Below are 15289 nucleotides of genomic sequence, written 5' to 3'. Positions count from 1 at the left end.
AAGTAACAGAGAAGCACTCCTATGCCGGTGGGCCGATACCTTCACCTCCATTAGTTAGTAGTCAGGGTTTTACGGTTTTAATAAGTATGATAATTGTGGCCACGTGATGTAGTCTGAATAGGTAGGTTTTCAGGACTGGACAGTGAAAAAAAAAAAAAAAAAAAAAGAAGGAAAGAAAAGAAAGGCCATACCTTCCCCCCGGGCGGAAAGCCGGCAACCTCTTGCAGCACAGTCAAACGCCATATCTAACTAGGCCATCGGAGGTCTACAGGTTGAAATTACTTAGCTCTTTAATGTACTGTACTATAACCACAATCACCTGATAGCGAGAGACATTTTCATCTTTCAGGGTTGTTTTTTGATAAGCTTGGCGATAAGCGATACGGGTCGTGGTATGGATCTCACCATCCACCAACATATCACTTATAACCGCGGAGATTTACGTCTGGCGTAGGCTTTTGATGCTCGTTACTGGCTCTAGATATTATTATTTTTGACTTTAGTAGGTAATGGGAGATACTAGGTCTGTGGTCTGCTTGTGGGGGGTTCCATCGCATTGTAGGTGAAATGGTAACTTCAAGATATATATTTGGTTGGGAGGTACACCAACCGCAATGAGATTGAGTCGGATTATCACGAAATCTGGTATTCCCAAAGCGGACAAGCCTCATAGACATAGGGATAGCGCATACTAAAACATATATACTCATCCTACACAAGAGAGCAGTCATAATTTGATGACGATTACAGTATTTGCGCAAACGCTTGGGCCATTCATATATGTTCTCCATACACGTTACGCATTGGATACCAAGAACATACTATCTATCAGCGTATAAAAACAAAAACTACTTTTCATTCAAACTTATATGACCATGTCGACTACAACTGAAGTCTAAGTGCTCTGTACTCCGTACTACGTAGTTCGATAAATATCGGCATGCCGAGACTCGGCCCGATGGAATCTGGAGGCCCTCGAGAGACAACAACATCGCATAAACCGCCACGAGACAAAAGAGGTCTTATGCCGAGAACATAACCAGGTGAAATTGAGCATCTCTTCCGAGCGACCAAGTCAACCAATCGCCATTCTCAGTCCGAATCGATGCCATAACAGCCAGAGGAACCGAACGCCACCATGAACAAGTGGAGCCTTGAAAAATCTCATCATCCCTCTCCATTGGCTAACCGGGAACAAGCGCGCCGGCAAACAAGCCAAACACACATGACCTCGCTTCCCACTAGCGCCCACTAGCGCCGGTCATCTAACATAAATACCGGCGAATTCTCATTCATTTCGAAAATTAAGCGACTCTACGTAAGTTCCTCCCCTCCCTACATTTGGGAATCCCAGAACAAAACAATGAGCCAAACAAAGAATGACTGCTAACTTTCTTGCCTACAGTTCAAAGAATCACTTTAGAGTAGACGTCCCACCTCTGAACTCTTCTAAAGAGCTACAGAATCTCCACCCTTGCTGATGACTTCTATATCCTCAATGCCCTAAAGTGAAGCCGTGTTTACTCCCGCCTCGACGGTTGGTATCTGCGAACGACTCGCTTCGGTGAGCTTGTTCGAGTGCCTCTCGTCCAGGGAGTGGTGATGATCTTTACCTTGTCTCGATGTCTTGACTTCGGTCGGTCGGACTTGGTGGGTGTTGAGGAAGTCTGAAAGGTGTTTAGTTCCTCTTATTTTCACTTTAATGCTGGTGATGATCTGATCGGGATTTGGAGTTTGATCGTGATACCTATATTTGTTTCAAATAAAATTAATATTTGCTCTATATCCTCTTGATTACTGTAAATGATCTACGTAAGATCACACGACATTTCTCTAGATTCACGTTGCAGTGATGGGACTTTCCGTAATTCCTGACAAGCTTTTGCGCAGAATATATGCCCCAGCTGTAAGATATCTCACGTGGCTCCCTGACTTGTGACCTCTAATTCCCAGGTCTATCGTAATGTATCATTATTCCTCTAAAGGGTATCTTATGGTTCTTACAGCATGACAATTCATGAATATCATTTAGCCCCCTTGGAAGTCCCCTCGCGCGCATTCGCATTGGAGTTACCTCCTCCACCACTTCCCTTACCACCACCACCACCACCACCGCCGCCGCCTTTCTTCGATCGCCCGCCGCGTCCACGCGATGATCCCGAGCCACCTTCATTTGGTTTACCCCCACGACCACCATTGGCATTGGTGTTGCTGTTGTTATTGTTGCCACCAGCGTTGGTAGGCTGAGGCTCATTGCGGTTCTTGCCACGGCCCTTCTCTCCACCAGGGTTAATCTTGCGTTCCAGAACCACCACTTGGCTTTGGGCGACCGATACAGGGCTGGCGGCGATCGCCTTTTGTAGTGCGTCTGGCTCTGCGAAATCAATATATCCAAAGCCCTTCTTCTTATCAATCTCCACCTTCACGACCTTGCCGAATGTCTTAAATGCCGCTTCTAACAGTGGCTCCGTCACCCCCTGCGAGGGATTGGCATGTTTGAGGAAAGCTTGCGTTGCTGTAGAGGCTGCTGGCGGTGCCTGTTTCCCTTTCGATTTCGAAGATTTACCAGAGGTGGGCGGAGTGCTAGTGGGAGGTGTGTTCGCTTCGGACTGGGATGTCGGCTCATTGGGCTGTGGCACGTTTCCTTTGACCTTTGCATTCTGTGACGAGGCGCCTCTCGATGATTTCGGGGGGGTCTCCTTCTTGCCCGATTCGGCACTCGTCGGTTCGGTTTTGGATGTATCCGTCTCCGCCGAACCGCCCTTGCCACCCTTGCGACGACCGCCAGATGGTGCCAGGCCCAAGTCTCGCTGGAGAATCTTGGCTGCGGCCGCAACGCTTCCCCGTTCCCGTCTGCGCTCCGTGGTTGGGGTAGACTGACCGGTCTCCTTGGGCGAGTTCTGTGCTGCGGAGGCCTTCGCGGCTTGTTTGGCGACATTGGCAGCCTGTTTGTTCGCTGCTCTCACAGCTTCCTTCGTGGCTTTATCCGCCTTGGATTTCTTTTCATTTTTCTCCGGGGCCTGCGCCGTTTCCCTATCGGGCCGCTGTAGTAGTTTCTTTGCTTGAACCTTTTCCGCCTTGGTCTCCTTATCGGCTTTGGCGTGCTTCGAGGATTTATTGGAACTATCTTTCGCTTTGTTCGCTTTCTTCTCTTTGATATATTGCACTAACGGTGTGGTGGTCACGGCCTCCTTCTTCTCCTTCTTCTCCTCCGCATCAGTGGCATTCTCGACTGTAGGCGGTTTGGTGATCGGTTGTGTAAGACTTTCGAGGAAGGCAATGAAATCGGGGTCCTGGTCAATAGTCCCTTGGCGAGCATCTTTCCGTACACGGCTCCCGGGGATTTTCGCATACGGTGCATATTCGACGGAGGGGGGCCCCAACAGAATGGGATCGTTGAAGGTGTTTCGAGCGTCCGTGAAAGATAGCTGACGAACCTTATTCGAGAGTGGGATGATATGGTCGCTGGACACAACGTGAACGTAGGCACGCGAGGGTCGTGACGGCTTCGCTGGGCTGTTTCCCGAATTAGCACTCGACAATCTACATAGCACGTAAAATTAGCCGGGTACTTACTCCTTAGAAACCTTGCCCGGCTTATATTGGAACCAATCAGTCTTTCCCGCTCCAATTTTCCATTCAGGGCCTATAGCAGTCTCAAATTCTGCCTGTGTTAATCCCGGAGGCAGTCTCCGCACTAGGAGCTTGAGCCGTGGTGCAGCTGGTTTGGGTGCTTTTTTAGGCGTGGGGGCGGCGGCGGCGGCGGCAGCAGCGTTGGCGGTGTTCTTCTGTGTCGCTGCGATAGGGATCTGAAGAACACCTCCCGTTGATTTCCCAGCTGCAGTCTGCGTCATGGCGTAGAGCGTTTCAGAGAGATCTACACTCCGAGAGGAGTGAGATTGCGGGGGAGGGGTTTTCGAAAATGGAAGACCGAGTTGGAGAAACGGGCCTGTGAAAGATTTGAGAGGGAGGTAAGAGGAATGGAACCTCCAAGATGGGAGTCGATACAGAGACTCCGGTAAAGCCAATAAGTGGCAGAATGGATTGGGGGAAGAGAGTGAAGAGCAAAAAAGCAATGATAAGTCGGTTACGGGACACCAGAGGAGCCAATCACGCGACCTCGAGATACCCAACAACCACGTGTGGGGAAAAGCGTCACTTGATCTTGACTAATGATTCAAATCCAACCTTTGCGACGTTCTAGATATCCGGCCCCCGTGCAAATAGACGGTCCTTGCTCAATAATTCCTTTCCTCTCTTTTTGATCGTCCTATCCCTGACTTCTATCCTCCTATCGAAGTACCCCTCAATTCCCCCCTTTACTCGGCGCTTTCGTCCACTGTCACTATGGTCGATAGTAAAGTCCCGCAGCCAGGACCGGCCAAATTAAAGCGCAATGCCGGTCCCGATGAATGGTTAGAGGCGGCGAAAGATTGCAAGTATCTCTCAGAGCAGCATATGAAACAACTGTGTGAGATTGTGAAGGAGTACATGATGGAAGGTAAGCAACCTCCGTTGAATGAGATCCATGCTTGTTCCTCCGAGGCTCACTTGTGTGCGCACGCTTAGAATCGAACGTACAACCGGTCTCGACGCCCGTCACAGTCTGCGGAGATATTCATGGCCAATTTTACGATCTACTGGAGCTGTTCCGCGTGTCGGGCGGCATGCCAGACGAGTCTATGGTCGAACCCCCGAAAACATCATCGTCTGTGATCACCTCAGCTGATATCGAGCCTCCCTCTGAAATCACGGACCCCAAGCTGCGGAAGAAGTTGCGGAACTCGGGATCTCATTCGGAAGGCGGCGACGAAATGAGCTTACAGAGAGAACGCTCTTCAAGTGCCGGATCGAACGAGGTGACACTGAACCGGAATTTCGTCTTTTTGGGTGATTATGTCGACCGAGGATACTTTAGTCTGGAGACTTTGACATTATTACTATGCTTGAAGGCCAAGTCAGCCATACTCATGCCCGGTCTTTTGTGAAATTGGTACTAACGAATCTTTCGGCAGGTATCCGGATCGAGTAACACTGGTGCGTGGGAATCACGAGTCCCGACAGATCACGCAAGTCTACGGCTTTTACGAAGAGTGTTTTCAGAAGTACGGCAATGCATCGGTCTGGAAAGCCTGTTGTCAGGTCTTTGACTTCATGACACTTGGGGCCATCATTGATGGCAGGGTGCTCTGCGTACATGGTGGCCTGAGCCCGGAGATCAGGACCTTGGACCAAGTTCGTGTAGTGGCAAGAGCTCAAGAAATTCCGCATGAGGGTGCTTTCTGCGACCTGGTCTGGTCCGACCCTGATGATGTAGAGACATGGGCAGTCAGCCCAAGAGGCGCTGGTACGTCATTTTCAATTCGCGAGACGCTGGTCCTTTGACTAATGCTTCTGTAGGTTGGCTATTTGGAGATAAGGTGGCAGATGAGTTCTGTCACGTCAATGATCTGACACTAATCGCCCGCGCGCACCAATTGGTGAACGAGGGATACAAGTACCACTTTGCGAACCAAAACGTGGTGACGGTGTGGAGTGCACCGAACTACTGCTACCGATGTGGCAACCTGGCATCGGTTTGTGAGATTGGTGAGGATCTCAAACCGACATTCAAGCTATTTAGTGCGGTCAGCGATGACCAACGGCATGTGCCCACATCGCGGCCGGGCCGTAGCGAGTACTTCCTGTAAATTATTGCATGACTTGATTTTCGTTCCACAGTTTTCTTTTTTGGGCATACGGAGGGGCATACTGTGATCTGGTGAATATTCGATTTACACCCGGCGCTGGCGTTCGGAGAAACCGTTCATGTGATATGCTCTGCAGAGAGTGACGGATGATAGGCACGTTATATAACGATATTAGAGCACACTTAACGATGGTCATGCTTGGAAGCTAGGACGCATATTGGATGTTTCGTCAAATGAAGTCTCGAGAGGTATGAACGCGGCCAGTGGTGATGGTGATTAAGGGCTACGCCTACCGGGAAACCATCGTACAGTAAGCGAAACCCGCCAATTTGTTCGTATTCTCATTCCCTAGACATGTCCTCCATATGATGGGCTGATATGTATCTTTCTCCACAGCCGGGGCGGAAATGGTGGAGGAAGACCCTGACCCGAGGGCTGGGCCGTGATGATTTGCCGTGCGGATGCCGACCCCGGAATCAATCCCGTGGATACCCCGGGATGCATTCCGGAGCCCCGAACTTAAGAATCAGATGACTGCACATGCCAGACAAACGGAAAGTTTCACAATTCATTGAATTATTACCCTTATTTTGTTTTATTATTATAACGCGCCGAAAGGGTACGCGCATATTCGCCAAGGCAGTCATGGTCGAGAAAGTTGACGTCCTTATCTGCGGAAGTGGATCCGCAGGCCTCTGCGCTGCTACATGGCTCGCCCGCTGTGGGATCCGCTGTAAGGTGCTGGAGCGCCGCGACGGACCTATGACAATGGGGCAGGCGGATGGTGTTCAGTGCCGCACAGTCGAAATCTTTGAGAGCTTCGGAATTGGCGAAGAGTTGCTGCGCGAGTCCTACCATGTCCTGGAGGTCGTTTTCTGGGCTGTCGATGGTTCCGGCGACATCAAACGTACTGGCCGAACGGCAGATACACAGCCAGGGCTATCACATCAGCCGCATGTAATTTTGAACCAGGCCCGGATTAACGGGTTATTCATCGAGTCTATGCAGCGGTTCAATAACCAGATCATTGATTACGGGTTTGACATCAAGAACATTGAGGTTGATAGCTCTCTCGTCAATGATCCCCATTCGTATCCGGTGAAGGTGACAGCTGAGAAGGAAGGGAGGACTGAGGTCTTCGAGGCGAAATATGCTCTTGTATGTTTAACTCGTTTCTGGAAAGTGTCGTCGTCTTTCGTATCCTAACGGTCTTTGCTATAGGCGTGCGATGGAGCACACAGTACTGTCCGTCGCGCACTGGGTTATAAAATGGTCGGTGATAGCAGCGACGCAGTCTGGGGTGTCATGGATATGGTGCCCCGGACGGACTTCCCAGATATCCGGAAGAAAACCACCATTCGCTCCAAGGCGGGTAACTTATTGATCATTCCTCGTGAAGGCGATGCCCGCAATTTAACACGGTTTTACATTGAGCTGCCGGCAGGGACCAAGGCCAAAGAGGTCAAGCTGGAGGACCTACAACAATCTGCTAAGGCTATTCTCAGCCAGTACAGAATTGAGTTCCCCGAGACGGTGTGGTGGTCCGCCTACGCTATTGGTCAGCGCCATGCGGACTTCTTCCATAGGGATTACCGCGTCTTCCTGGCAGGTGATGCCTGTCATACCCATTCCCCCAAGGCCGGTCAGGGCATGAATGTCAGCTTGCAGGATGGATATAATATCGGCTGGAAGCTGGCCACTGTTCTGAAAGGATTAGCGCCTCCATCCTTGCTAGAGACGTATGTCGTTGAGCGACAGAAGGTAGCTATTGACCTGATCAATTTCGACCGATATTTCTCGAAGCTTTTCTCGTCTGGTGGACAGACATCCCCTGCCGAATTCCAGGAAGGATTCATCAAATCCGGGAAATATACTGCTGGCTTGACGGCCAAATACGATAGTTCTGCGATCACGTTTCACACCGAGGGATCAGAACAGCTTTCTACTAATATTGTGACTGGCATGAGGTTACCAAGTTCTCAAGTGGTGCGGTACTGTGACTCAAAGCCCATGCAATTGATGACAGCCTTGAAGTCGGATGGCCGCTGGCGAGTCATGGCCTTTGTGGGCGACATTAGCAGACCTGAGAATAAGTCCAAGTTGAACGCAGTAAGTTTGGTAGTATTCTATCCACCTTCCGTGCTCTCGCTGACAGATCCAGCTTGGAAACTACCTAAGCTCAGATGACAGCCCATTGCACCGCTTCCGCCAGAAGGATGCCGACATGGACAGCGTGATTGAGCCTATCCTAGTCGGCTATGGGAAGCGACACGGCATCGAACTGGAAGAAATTCCAGAGGCTTTCCACCCAATCACCGGAAAGAATCAAATCAGAGGTAAGGGATTCCGATCCCCTTAAGTAAGTGGCACAAGACTCACTTAATGAATAGATCTGCACAAAATATACTTCGACGACGAAAGTTACAACAAAGGTCACGGCCGTGTATACGAGTACCTCGGTATCAGCCCTGAGAAAGGTGCAATTGTGATTGTCAGACCAGATCAATGTAGGCTTTGCCCCCCATTCTATGTTTTGAACGAGATTAATTGACTATTTCAGATGTCTCGGCCGTGATCGGACTCGACGATTACCGGCAAATAGGCCAATTCTTCGAAGGGTTCTTGATCCCTCAAGGTGAATACGCCTCACCGGAGAGCAAATTATAAGGTGTTACTCGCATTGGATGTGCATACTATGTGATGTAAAGCCCATTCAGATATGATGATTATGAACAATAAAGAGCCTTCTATATGCCCAAGCACATGTATCCCACTCTCATTAATTCACCCACCATAAGAACAGTAAGGCAAGACCTCCCGATACACCATCCTCTCACATCCAGTAACTCCCTCTCCGGAAGGGTCCCTCTTCAACAAGAATCTCTCCACCTGGGCATCCCCAAGCCCCAAACAACTCGCTCGCCGTCTCCGAGACTCGATCAATCGCGCACCGCCCTGGCTACTGACACCCCCCGCCGGAAATTCATCCTTGTAACTCTGACTCGTGAGGAAGCAAGCCTGCATAAACACTCCCACAATAAATACCAATACAACCAACCGTCGATGCTGCAGATCCAGCTTCAAACCGGATCTACATTGTGCTGGGATCTGGGAATCATGTCTCGGGTTGGAATCCGTCCATCTGATATCGTGGTCCTCGTATGGCGATATTGCCTGTTGCAAGCACTCCAGTCGGGCTTCTTTGGGAGGAGACGTGTGGGCAGCATGCAGTTTGTTTCGTTGATGTAGGCGTCTACAGTCATATCGTGCTCGGCTGTAAAGCTCTTCTCGCAGGTTTAGGATGGGATATGGAACTGTATTACGTGTTGAGGATAGCCCGGGTTGACCGTTCATGAGAATAGATGCCTTTCCTGGGATTGTACTGTAGGCATTGGAGCTTGAGATGCGTCGAATTTGCGAATAGGGTGTAGTGTAGCCCGTATGAGCCGGGGGGTTCTTTATAGGGAAGACCGCATATGACCAGCACGGAGCCTGTTTGAGGTGCATTGTAGTGGATGGAATATTTGGCTATATGTATGACAGTATGGGTATTTGCTGGGGATATAACACTGACTTCGCTACGAAATGGTGCAGAGTATCGTGGCTATAGCCATGCGGGGTCCTGGGCCTGGAGTGGGACAAGATAGAGGAGGAGAGAGGTTTGTCTGTGCATGCATCATGTTGATCAGAGAAAATTATGATATAGTGAACATGTGAAACTGAGTGAGTTTCGGGGATCCTGGAGGATCGCATCGTCATCATGTTTATGGGGACCTGGGTGGTAGAGTATAAAGTTGTCTGTATCATCCTGTAAGAGAGCGGAGAGAAAGTTGAAATTATCTCAATGCCCAAAAACAGAAAATAGAATTGCGAACTATACAAGGAAGTAAAGTAGAGCTACTACTGTTTTCATATCACCCTTGCATGAAACTGAGAAGGTTTGAGAAGATTATTCCTATGGCATTTCTATATGCGGCTTTAAGGGGCTGATAGGGTGCCAGCCCTACATACCATGCATGGCACATTCACGTATTATTTGACTGAGTTTGATTAGTTGTATCCGAAGTCTGAGTTATGTACGGATATGGCTGGGGCTTATCCCTGACTACGAGTCTAGTGTTGACATTGCTTTTTTCAGTATTGGGCGGCTTTTATACACACGTACTTGAGAGAAAGTTGATTAACGACACTGAAATGAAGGGAAAATAAAATAAGGCCCAAATGCCATGTTATCATCCATCGTGGCATGATCCGTCCTGCCAACCTAGTGATTGCTGAGTAAATCTCCCCATAGTGAGTTCGCCCACAACGATGCCAGCCAGTACTGCGCAAAAGATGCCTATGTTGAAAGTCATGACGGCTAGCATTCTGAGAATATTGATTAGTTTATAATAACTTTACATCAATGGGACCTCACTCACAGGACATAGCCCAGCAGGGCACGGATGCCCTCTAGTAGTGATCGTCCTCCATCTTGCTGCCAACTCCATGGACCACTTGGGGTCCATTCCCCAAAGAGTATCTTGAATCCCCTCCGGACGCGCGACGGTCTTGTACTGCTGGGTACTAACTCGCTCCGCTCATCTTCATGCGACGGTGGAGGAGACGAAGGCGGTGGTGATGGTCTTTCGAATGGATCGTTCGCGTTGACTTGTATGTACCGCGGAAGAGGGCTCACACGATCCTTGGAGATCTTTCTGTATCGATGTGCTGCGGGTGGTTGTCCCAAAATTGGTACCGGAAGTCCAGACGCGCGGGTTGAGTTTGTCGTATTTTCTAGCTGGAACTTGAGTGCTCCAAGAAAGCGGTTGAACCAGGCAAGCAGGAACAAGAATGCCAAGGTGAGGAGATACGTGGTCATAGAATTGGTTGTCCAGATGCTGAAGAATAAAGTCACTTTCGTTCCTGATGTGAAGATGGCGGGCATCGACATGTCATGATGGCTGTGACCATGGTCATGGCCACCTGTCTCATTTTGCATTGTCACATCCATGGATCAGTGGCCATAGGAAAAGAAAGGTATAACGTTCGGATTTCTGGAAGAGCTGACGGGATTCCAATTTATATTAGAGTGGAATGGGCTGTTGGGCCTCGCATGTCTCATAGGGCTCATTCAATATTATATGGTTTGATTGACAAATTGCATAAGCACCACATGAGCTCGAATGAGCTGAAGATTCTGACTGGATCCTAACTTCCTTATTGTACATGCGGCGTTTCCCCCTTGTTTACATGCCCTTTTCACCGCTAGGAGACGGGGTTTATTCATCTCTTTGCTGCCGAGGCTTTACCCATCACGTAAAGTGTAAATGACGACGGTATGTTTATACCGAATTATCGTCAGAATATAGAGACGTAGGCCAGGTCGAGCCTGAGACCCTGTAATAATCCTCGTCATCATAGTCTTGATTTGAAAAGGCCTCATTTTCACTCATGTATTGCATGGCGTAGCCAGTCTGCTGATCACGGTGGTTGGTTATGAGTTATCAGCGCAAATGTGCTCATTGTCTCCACCACCAATTCCTAGTCTTTTAATAGGTACAAATTCTTCGCTATGGCTATCAAAGGTACCGAGTGTAGCGCCTATTTCACTTAACATATTGTATGCTTTTTTCTCTATAAATCTTTACCCATTTTATCCACCATTCATCGAGTCTGCAACACATGCCAGTTCATATGATTTCCATAACTCAATATTAACATGACCCCCAAAGCCAAGACAGCAATACAGTCCATAATATGGACTGATTTCTTCCTCTCGAATGCATATCTCAGTCAAATACCTCGACATCCCTCTTCCCAATTGCCTTGGGGATGGGCGGCTCTTGAAAAGCGACACAGGTATCTTATAACTTACTGCCCACCAGACAGAACCTTTAAATTAGTTGTACTGACATGTCAAAGAATTCCATTTTTCAAGACCAACTAGTGCGGGAATGCAGGCCGTCTATTGTGGTGGAAAATACGTTTTCTTCCTCCTCTCCTTTAAATGCTTCTTGATGTGCTTTTCGTCGTGTTCTTTATTATTTATTGACTAGTTTCATGATTTTCGATTACATGAATACTCGGATTTAAATGAATACTCCTTCCTCTGATGAGTCGCTTAGATTTCTACCCTCCGTGCTTTGAATGTTGCCCATTTGTTCCCCAAATATTGAAAGCTTGGAAGTCTGTTGGACTGTTCCTTGAGCAGGTCTGAGCATAAGAACCATACACCTCGGTTGCTTACACCGCAGAATAAATTGATGTGACTTCTGTATTGGCAATTTTCTTGACATTCGGGAATCCAACTGCATGGCGTCACAGAGCTCAGGAGGGAAGATGCCACTTGAAGATCATTCATATACCCTAAGGATGGCATGGTATCCTTGACTATATATGTATGCCTTCACGTATCTTGCCCGTTACGGGTATATATGTATACCACGGCGGTCCACAGGTATAGAGTACTGTTTTATAAAGAATACTGTCTGTGAAGATTCCATCATCATTGACATGGATTCCTTCCCAGTAGAGAGCAAGCATCGTAATTCATGAAACAGAATGCCAATCACATAGAAAATGTGGGGTAACATCGTGTTTTGTGAGTCATCAGATCTCCGTAACCCTATGCATAAAAAAACACAAAATACATTTATTTTCATATCAACGCCATTCTCCACCGAAATATTTATCTCCACATATTCCAATTATCAATCCATTAAACAACCAAACCAAACAATAAAAGATCTCAGAAAAGATGCCTCAAGACCTCACTTTCACAATCCCATCCCACCTAGATGAGTACAACATCCCCCTCTCCAGCTTCAAAGCCGCCAGGCCGCAATGGACCAACTTCATAGTCGGGGGACTTGTCTTTTCTCGTTTCTCACGTGATTCCCAAAACAAGAGCAACGAGGAGGGCGAACCAAGAGTCCTCCTGCTCCAGCGTGCCCTGACCGATTCCCTCCCCGGTTACTGGGAGGGCCCGGGCGGAGGCTGCGAGGAGACCGACGAGACGATTTTGACAGCGGCTGCGCGGGAAGTCGTGGAGGAAAGCGGGTTGCATGTGTCGAGGATTGTGGATTTGGTCGGGGTGGAGGAGTGGACGAAAGAGAAGAACGGGAAGATGGTATTTGCGGCCAAGTTTTCGTTCTTGGTGGAGGTTCATGAGGCTCAAGGCGTTTTTGGAGAGATTGCTGGAACGGACCGGGAGAAGACGGTTGAAGTTGAGGGTGACGCTGTGCAGCGGTGGGAGGATAGGGTTCGACTGGAGCCCAGTGAGCATTCGACGTTTGAGTGGGCAACGGAAGAGCAAGTGAGGTTGGGGTTGGAAGGGAAGGGGAAGTATAAGATTTTGGAGGATGAGGGTCGGAATCTTATGAAGGCATTCCGTTTGGTAGCGTAGTGAGTTCTAATATAGATGGAGGCAGTTATGCTACAGTTAGAATAACATAGAGTGGCGAGAAACATTAATGAAGCCAAGCGCCGTGCTTTTCTTTGGAAAATATTGATACCATCGCCAGAGAGTGCAACCCAAAGACAATCATCGTAGCCTGTCGACATCTCTCTAAAAAGCAGACTAAACTACAGGTGCTAATGTCCCGCTAAATCTAGTCAACGTAGCAGTCAGGAATTCGGTACAATACGTGGCATATCCATTGTGGTAAAGAACAGGTATCCGTGGATAGAGAGATTGGACTATGCTTTAGGACGACCACATTTAAACCTCAGGAAGATCATCCTCAAGAGGCAGAGCTCCGTTAGCTTGCTTGTCAAGAGCAATGCGGTCTACGTCTTTCCAAACGCGCAGCAGGTTGCCTCCCACGACCTTGCCCGCATCCTCATCACTGACACCCCTTCTGAGGAGTTCGGCAATAAGGTCTGGAAATTTGGAGACGTCGTCCAGGCCGCGAGGAACGGAAACGATGCCGTCAAAGTCGCTTCCAAACCCGACATGGTCAAACCCGATGAGATGCCCGATATGCATGATGTGGTCGGCAACATGCTCTAAGGTAGAATTTTCGGGGACGAAGTCAGGGAGCCCGTTCGGGCTATCACCAGCCTTGCACGAGATGAAGCCCGGGGCAATGTTGACCATCACTAAGGAATTCCGTGATTTGACCAACTTCAACACATCGTCGGGAACATTACGTGGATGAGGGCAGACGGCATATGCGGAGCTGTGACTGAAGATGACCGGCGCACTACTGCCCGCCCAGTCGTCCTTGCCTGCGCCCAGGACGTCTCGCATGGTCTCAGCGCTTACATGGGACAAATCAACAATCATACCGAGCCGATTCATCTCAGAAACTAAAGCCTTTCCAGCCTCACTGATACCGTGCCAAAGGGGGTCGGCCTTCTTCACGCTGCCGTCTGGGAGCTCGGTGACGGCAGCATCAGCGTAACGGTTGTGGCAATTATGGGTCAGCGTTGCATACGATACACCCTGCGCGTAGAAATGACGCAGATGGGCAAGTGAATTTCCGATAGAATGGAGGCCCTCCATACCCATTGGTGAGATGATCTTCCCGTCCAGGAAGGGCTGAAGAGCTGTGGTACCATTTGGAGGCGTGGAGAAGGTGTCCGGATAGGCTTGCTGCAGGCGGAGCCACAAGTCTACCTGTTCCATTGTCTGACGCACACCTGATAAATATTAGTCGACTATGGTTAGGGAGACACAGTGGGAATATCTTTTACTTAGAGCGTAAGTGGCATCAGAAAAGTCCTGCCAGTCTTTGGGGCACTCCACAAACACGCTCCAGAATGTGCCACCAACTTTGCCCTTGGAAAGACGAGGCAGGTCAACGTGCCCGGGGAAGTCGCCATGAACAAATTTTGTAGTGAAATTGTCCTGATAGATATGGTTCCCATATTTCAAGCGGATGAGAAACGGAAGATCATCATGGCCATCTGTACTTCCGCTTTAGTAAGTGAACACTCAAGTAGTCCAAGGTCGTTGTATATTACCAATCAATGGGGTTTTCTGGAGGATATTGTCTACTCTTTGTTCCAGGGTTAAGAGCTTATGATGTCTTGAGATTCCTATCCCTAGGGGGTCCGACCGGAGGCTATGTGCGGTCATCACCAGGAAGAATGCTAGGAAGATAAAATAAAGAGCGCGTTCCATTTTTTGGCCGATAGTGAGTTTTGCTGGAAGGGGTTGCGCGACAGCCTGCTCTTCAAGACTGAAGGACTGAAAAAGGTGTCCTTTCTCGTTGGACAATGGATCGCCCTTATCGCGCATCATGCCTAGTGGACACGCGGTGGTCTATATATGTGTTGGCAGAGAAGGGATCCGACAGCTCCGTATTCTGTCCAAATTCCACTGTATGTCTTAGTCGACGTGTGCCAGTAGTATGCTGGTATCTGCAAGTCGCAATGCAATTAATAATGACAGACGGATTGACGCGGATATTGCAGGTTATTAAGACTCTCGTCTTAGTAAGTATGGCGTTATCATGGCGCTGATATAGATTGGCGTAGCGATTGATAAGCGTGAGGGATGAAGTTTGACTTACTGGATGGATCAATCGTCTGTCGAGAATGACTTGAAAGGATACCTAGTGAGTTTATACTATCGCAACCCATTAGTTGATATAATCGATATCGGAATAGTC

General features: G+C 48.7%; 7 protein-coding genes across 7 annotated transcripts; 3 read left to right on the top strand and 4 right to left on the bottom strand.

Moving 5' to 3' along the window:
• Positions 1-1994: 1994 nt before the first annotated feature.
• Positions 1995-4191, bottom strand: BDV38DRAFT_250664 (putative nonsense-mediated mRNA decay protein Upf3). Its single transcript, XM_032054974.1, has 2 exons — positions 3577-4191; positions 1995-3516 (listed from the first exon to the last, which is right to left on the bottom strand). Exons 1-2 carry the CDS (start codon positions 3852-3854, stop codon positions 2025-2027), a joined length of 1770 nt encoding a protein of 589 aa, XP_031912197.1. The 5' UTR covers positions 3855-4191; the 3' UTR covers positions 1995-2024.
• On the top strand, positions 4136-5917 carry sitA (TOR signaling pathway phosphatase SitA). The gene is made up of 4 exons (XM_032051102.1): positions 4136-4501; positions 4570-4957; positions 5016-5347; positions 5401-5917. The coding sequence occupies exons 1-4, from the start codon at positions 4348-4350 to the stop codon at positions 5688-5690; spliced, it is 1164 nt and encodes a 387-aa protein (XP_031912196.1). The 5' UTR covers positions 4136-4347; the 3' UTR covers positions 5691-5917.
• Positions 5918-6335: 418 nt separating this feature from the next.
• BDV38DRAFT_284373 (putative phenol 2-monooxygenase) lies at positions 6336-8357 on the top strand (the record flags this gene model as incomplete). Its single annotated transcript, XM_032060245.1, has 5 exons — positions 6336-6848; positions 6912-7799; positions 7852-8026; positions 8081-8197; positions 8251-8357. 5 exons carry the CDS (start codon positions 6336-6338, stop codon positions 8355-8357), a joined length of 1800 nt encoding a protein of 599 aa, XP_031912195.1.
• Positions 8014-9826, bottom strand: BDV38DRAFT_250651 (uncharacterized protein). The gene is made up of 2 exons (XM_032054973.1): positions 8251-9826; positions 8014-8197 (listed from the first exon to the last, which is right to left on the bottom strand). The coding sequence occupies exon 1, from the start codon at positions 9195-9197 to the stop codon at positions 8475-8477; it is 723 nt and encodes a 240-aa protein (XP_031912194.1). The 5' UTR covers positions 9198-9826; the 3' UTR covers positions 8014-8197; positions 8251-8474.
• Positions 9827-9935: 109 nt separating this feature from the next.
• Positions 9936-10576, bottom strand: crmD (putative copper transporter crmD). Its single transcript, XM_032054972.1, has one exon. The coding sequence runs from the start codon at positions 10549-10551 to the stop codon at positions 10108-10110; it is 444 nt and encodes a 147-aa protein (XP_031912193.1). The 5' UTR covers positions 10552-10576; the 3' UTR covers positions 9936-10107.
• A 1853-nt stretch (positions 10577-12429) lies between these two features.
• Positions 12430-13176, top strand: BDV38DRAFT_294160 (NUDIX hydrolase; the record flags this gene model as incomplete). The annotated part of the gene is made up of 1 exon (XM_032062443.1): positions 12430-13176. One exon carries the CDS (start codon positions 12430-12432, stop codon positions 13075-13077), a length of 648 nt encoding a protein of 215 aa, XP_031912192.1. The 3' UTR covers positions 13078-13176.
• Positions 13177-13190: 14 nt separating this feature from the next.
• Positions 13191-15257, bottom strand: BDV38DRAFT_250648 (putative dipeptidase). Its single transcript, XM_032054971.1, has 3 exons — positions 14640-15257; positions 14370-14582; positions 13191-14315 (listed from the first exon to the last, which is right to left on the bottom strand). The coding sequence occupies exons 1-3, from the start codon at positions 14917-14919 to the stop codon at positions 13393-13395; spliced, it is 1416 nt and encodes a 471-aa protein (XP_031912191.1). The 5' UTR covers positions 14920-15257; the 3' UTR covers positions 13191-13392.
• Between the last annotated feature and the right edge of the window lie 32 nt (positions 15258-15289).

The sequence above is a fragment of the Aspergillus pseudotamarii genome (genome assembly GCF_009193445.1).
Source record: "Aspergillus pseudotamarii strain CBS 117625 unplaced genomic scaffold BDV38scaffold_37, whole genome shotgun sequence".
In the NCBI taxonomy this organism is placed as follows: domain Eukaryota; kingdom Fungi; phylum Ascomycota; class Eurotiomycetes; order Eurotiales; family Aspergillaceae; genus Aspergillus; species Aspergillus pseudotamarii.
This window is presented reverse-complemented; position numbering and strand designations above follow the sequence as displayed.

Excerpts from the sequence above, each read along its gene's own strand:
- BDV38DRAFT_250664 (XM_032054974.1), bottom strand. The coding sequence starts at position 3,854 with ATGACGCAGACTGCAGCTGGGAAATCAACGGGAGGTGTTCTTCAGATC. Across the intron at positions 3,517-3,576 it reads CCGGGCAAGGTTTCTAAGGA|CCCAGCGAAGCCGTCACGAC; the intron begins GTAAGTACCCGG and ends TTCGGGAAACAG.
- sitA (XM_032051102.1), top strand. The coding sequence starts at position 4,348 with ATGGTCGATAGTAAAGTCCCGCAGCCAGGACCGGCCAAATTAAAGCGC. Across the intron at positions 4,502-4,569 it reads GAAGGAGTACATGATGGAAG|AATCGAACGTACAACCGGTC; the intron begins GTAAGCAACCTC and ends GCGCACGCTTAG. Across the intron at positions 5,348-5,400 it reads AGTCAGCCCAAGAGGCGCTG|GTTGGCTATTTGGAGATAAG; the intron begins GTACGTCATTTT and ends ATGCTTCTGTAG.
- BDV38DRAFT_250651 (XM_032054973.1), bottom strand. The coding sequence starts at position 9,197 with ATGCACCTCAAACAGGCTCCGTGCTGGTCATATGCGGTCTTCCCTATA.
- crmD (XM_032054972.1), bottom strand. The coding sequence starts at position 10,551 with ATGACCACGTATCTCCTCACCTTGGCATTCTTGTTCCTGCTTGCCTGG.
- BDV38DRAFT_250648 (XM_032054971.1), bottom strand. The coding sequence starts at position 14,919 with ATGATGCGCGATAAGGGCGATCCATTGTCCAACGAGAAAGGACACCTT. Across the intron at positions 14,583-14,639 it reads CCAGAAAACCCCATTGATTG|ATGGCCATGATGATCTTCCG; the intron begins GTAATATACAAC and ends GCGGAAGTACAG. Across the intron at positions 14,316-14,369 it reads TGATGCCACTTACGCTCTAA|GTGTGCGTCAGACAATGGAA; the intron begins GTAAAAGATATT and ends AATATTTATCAG.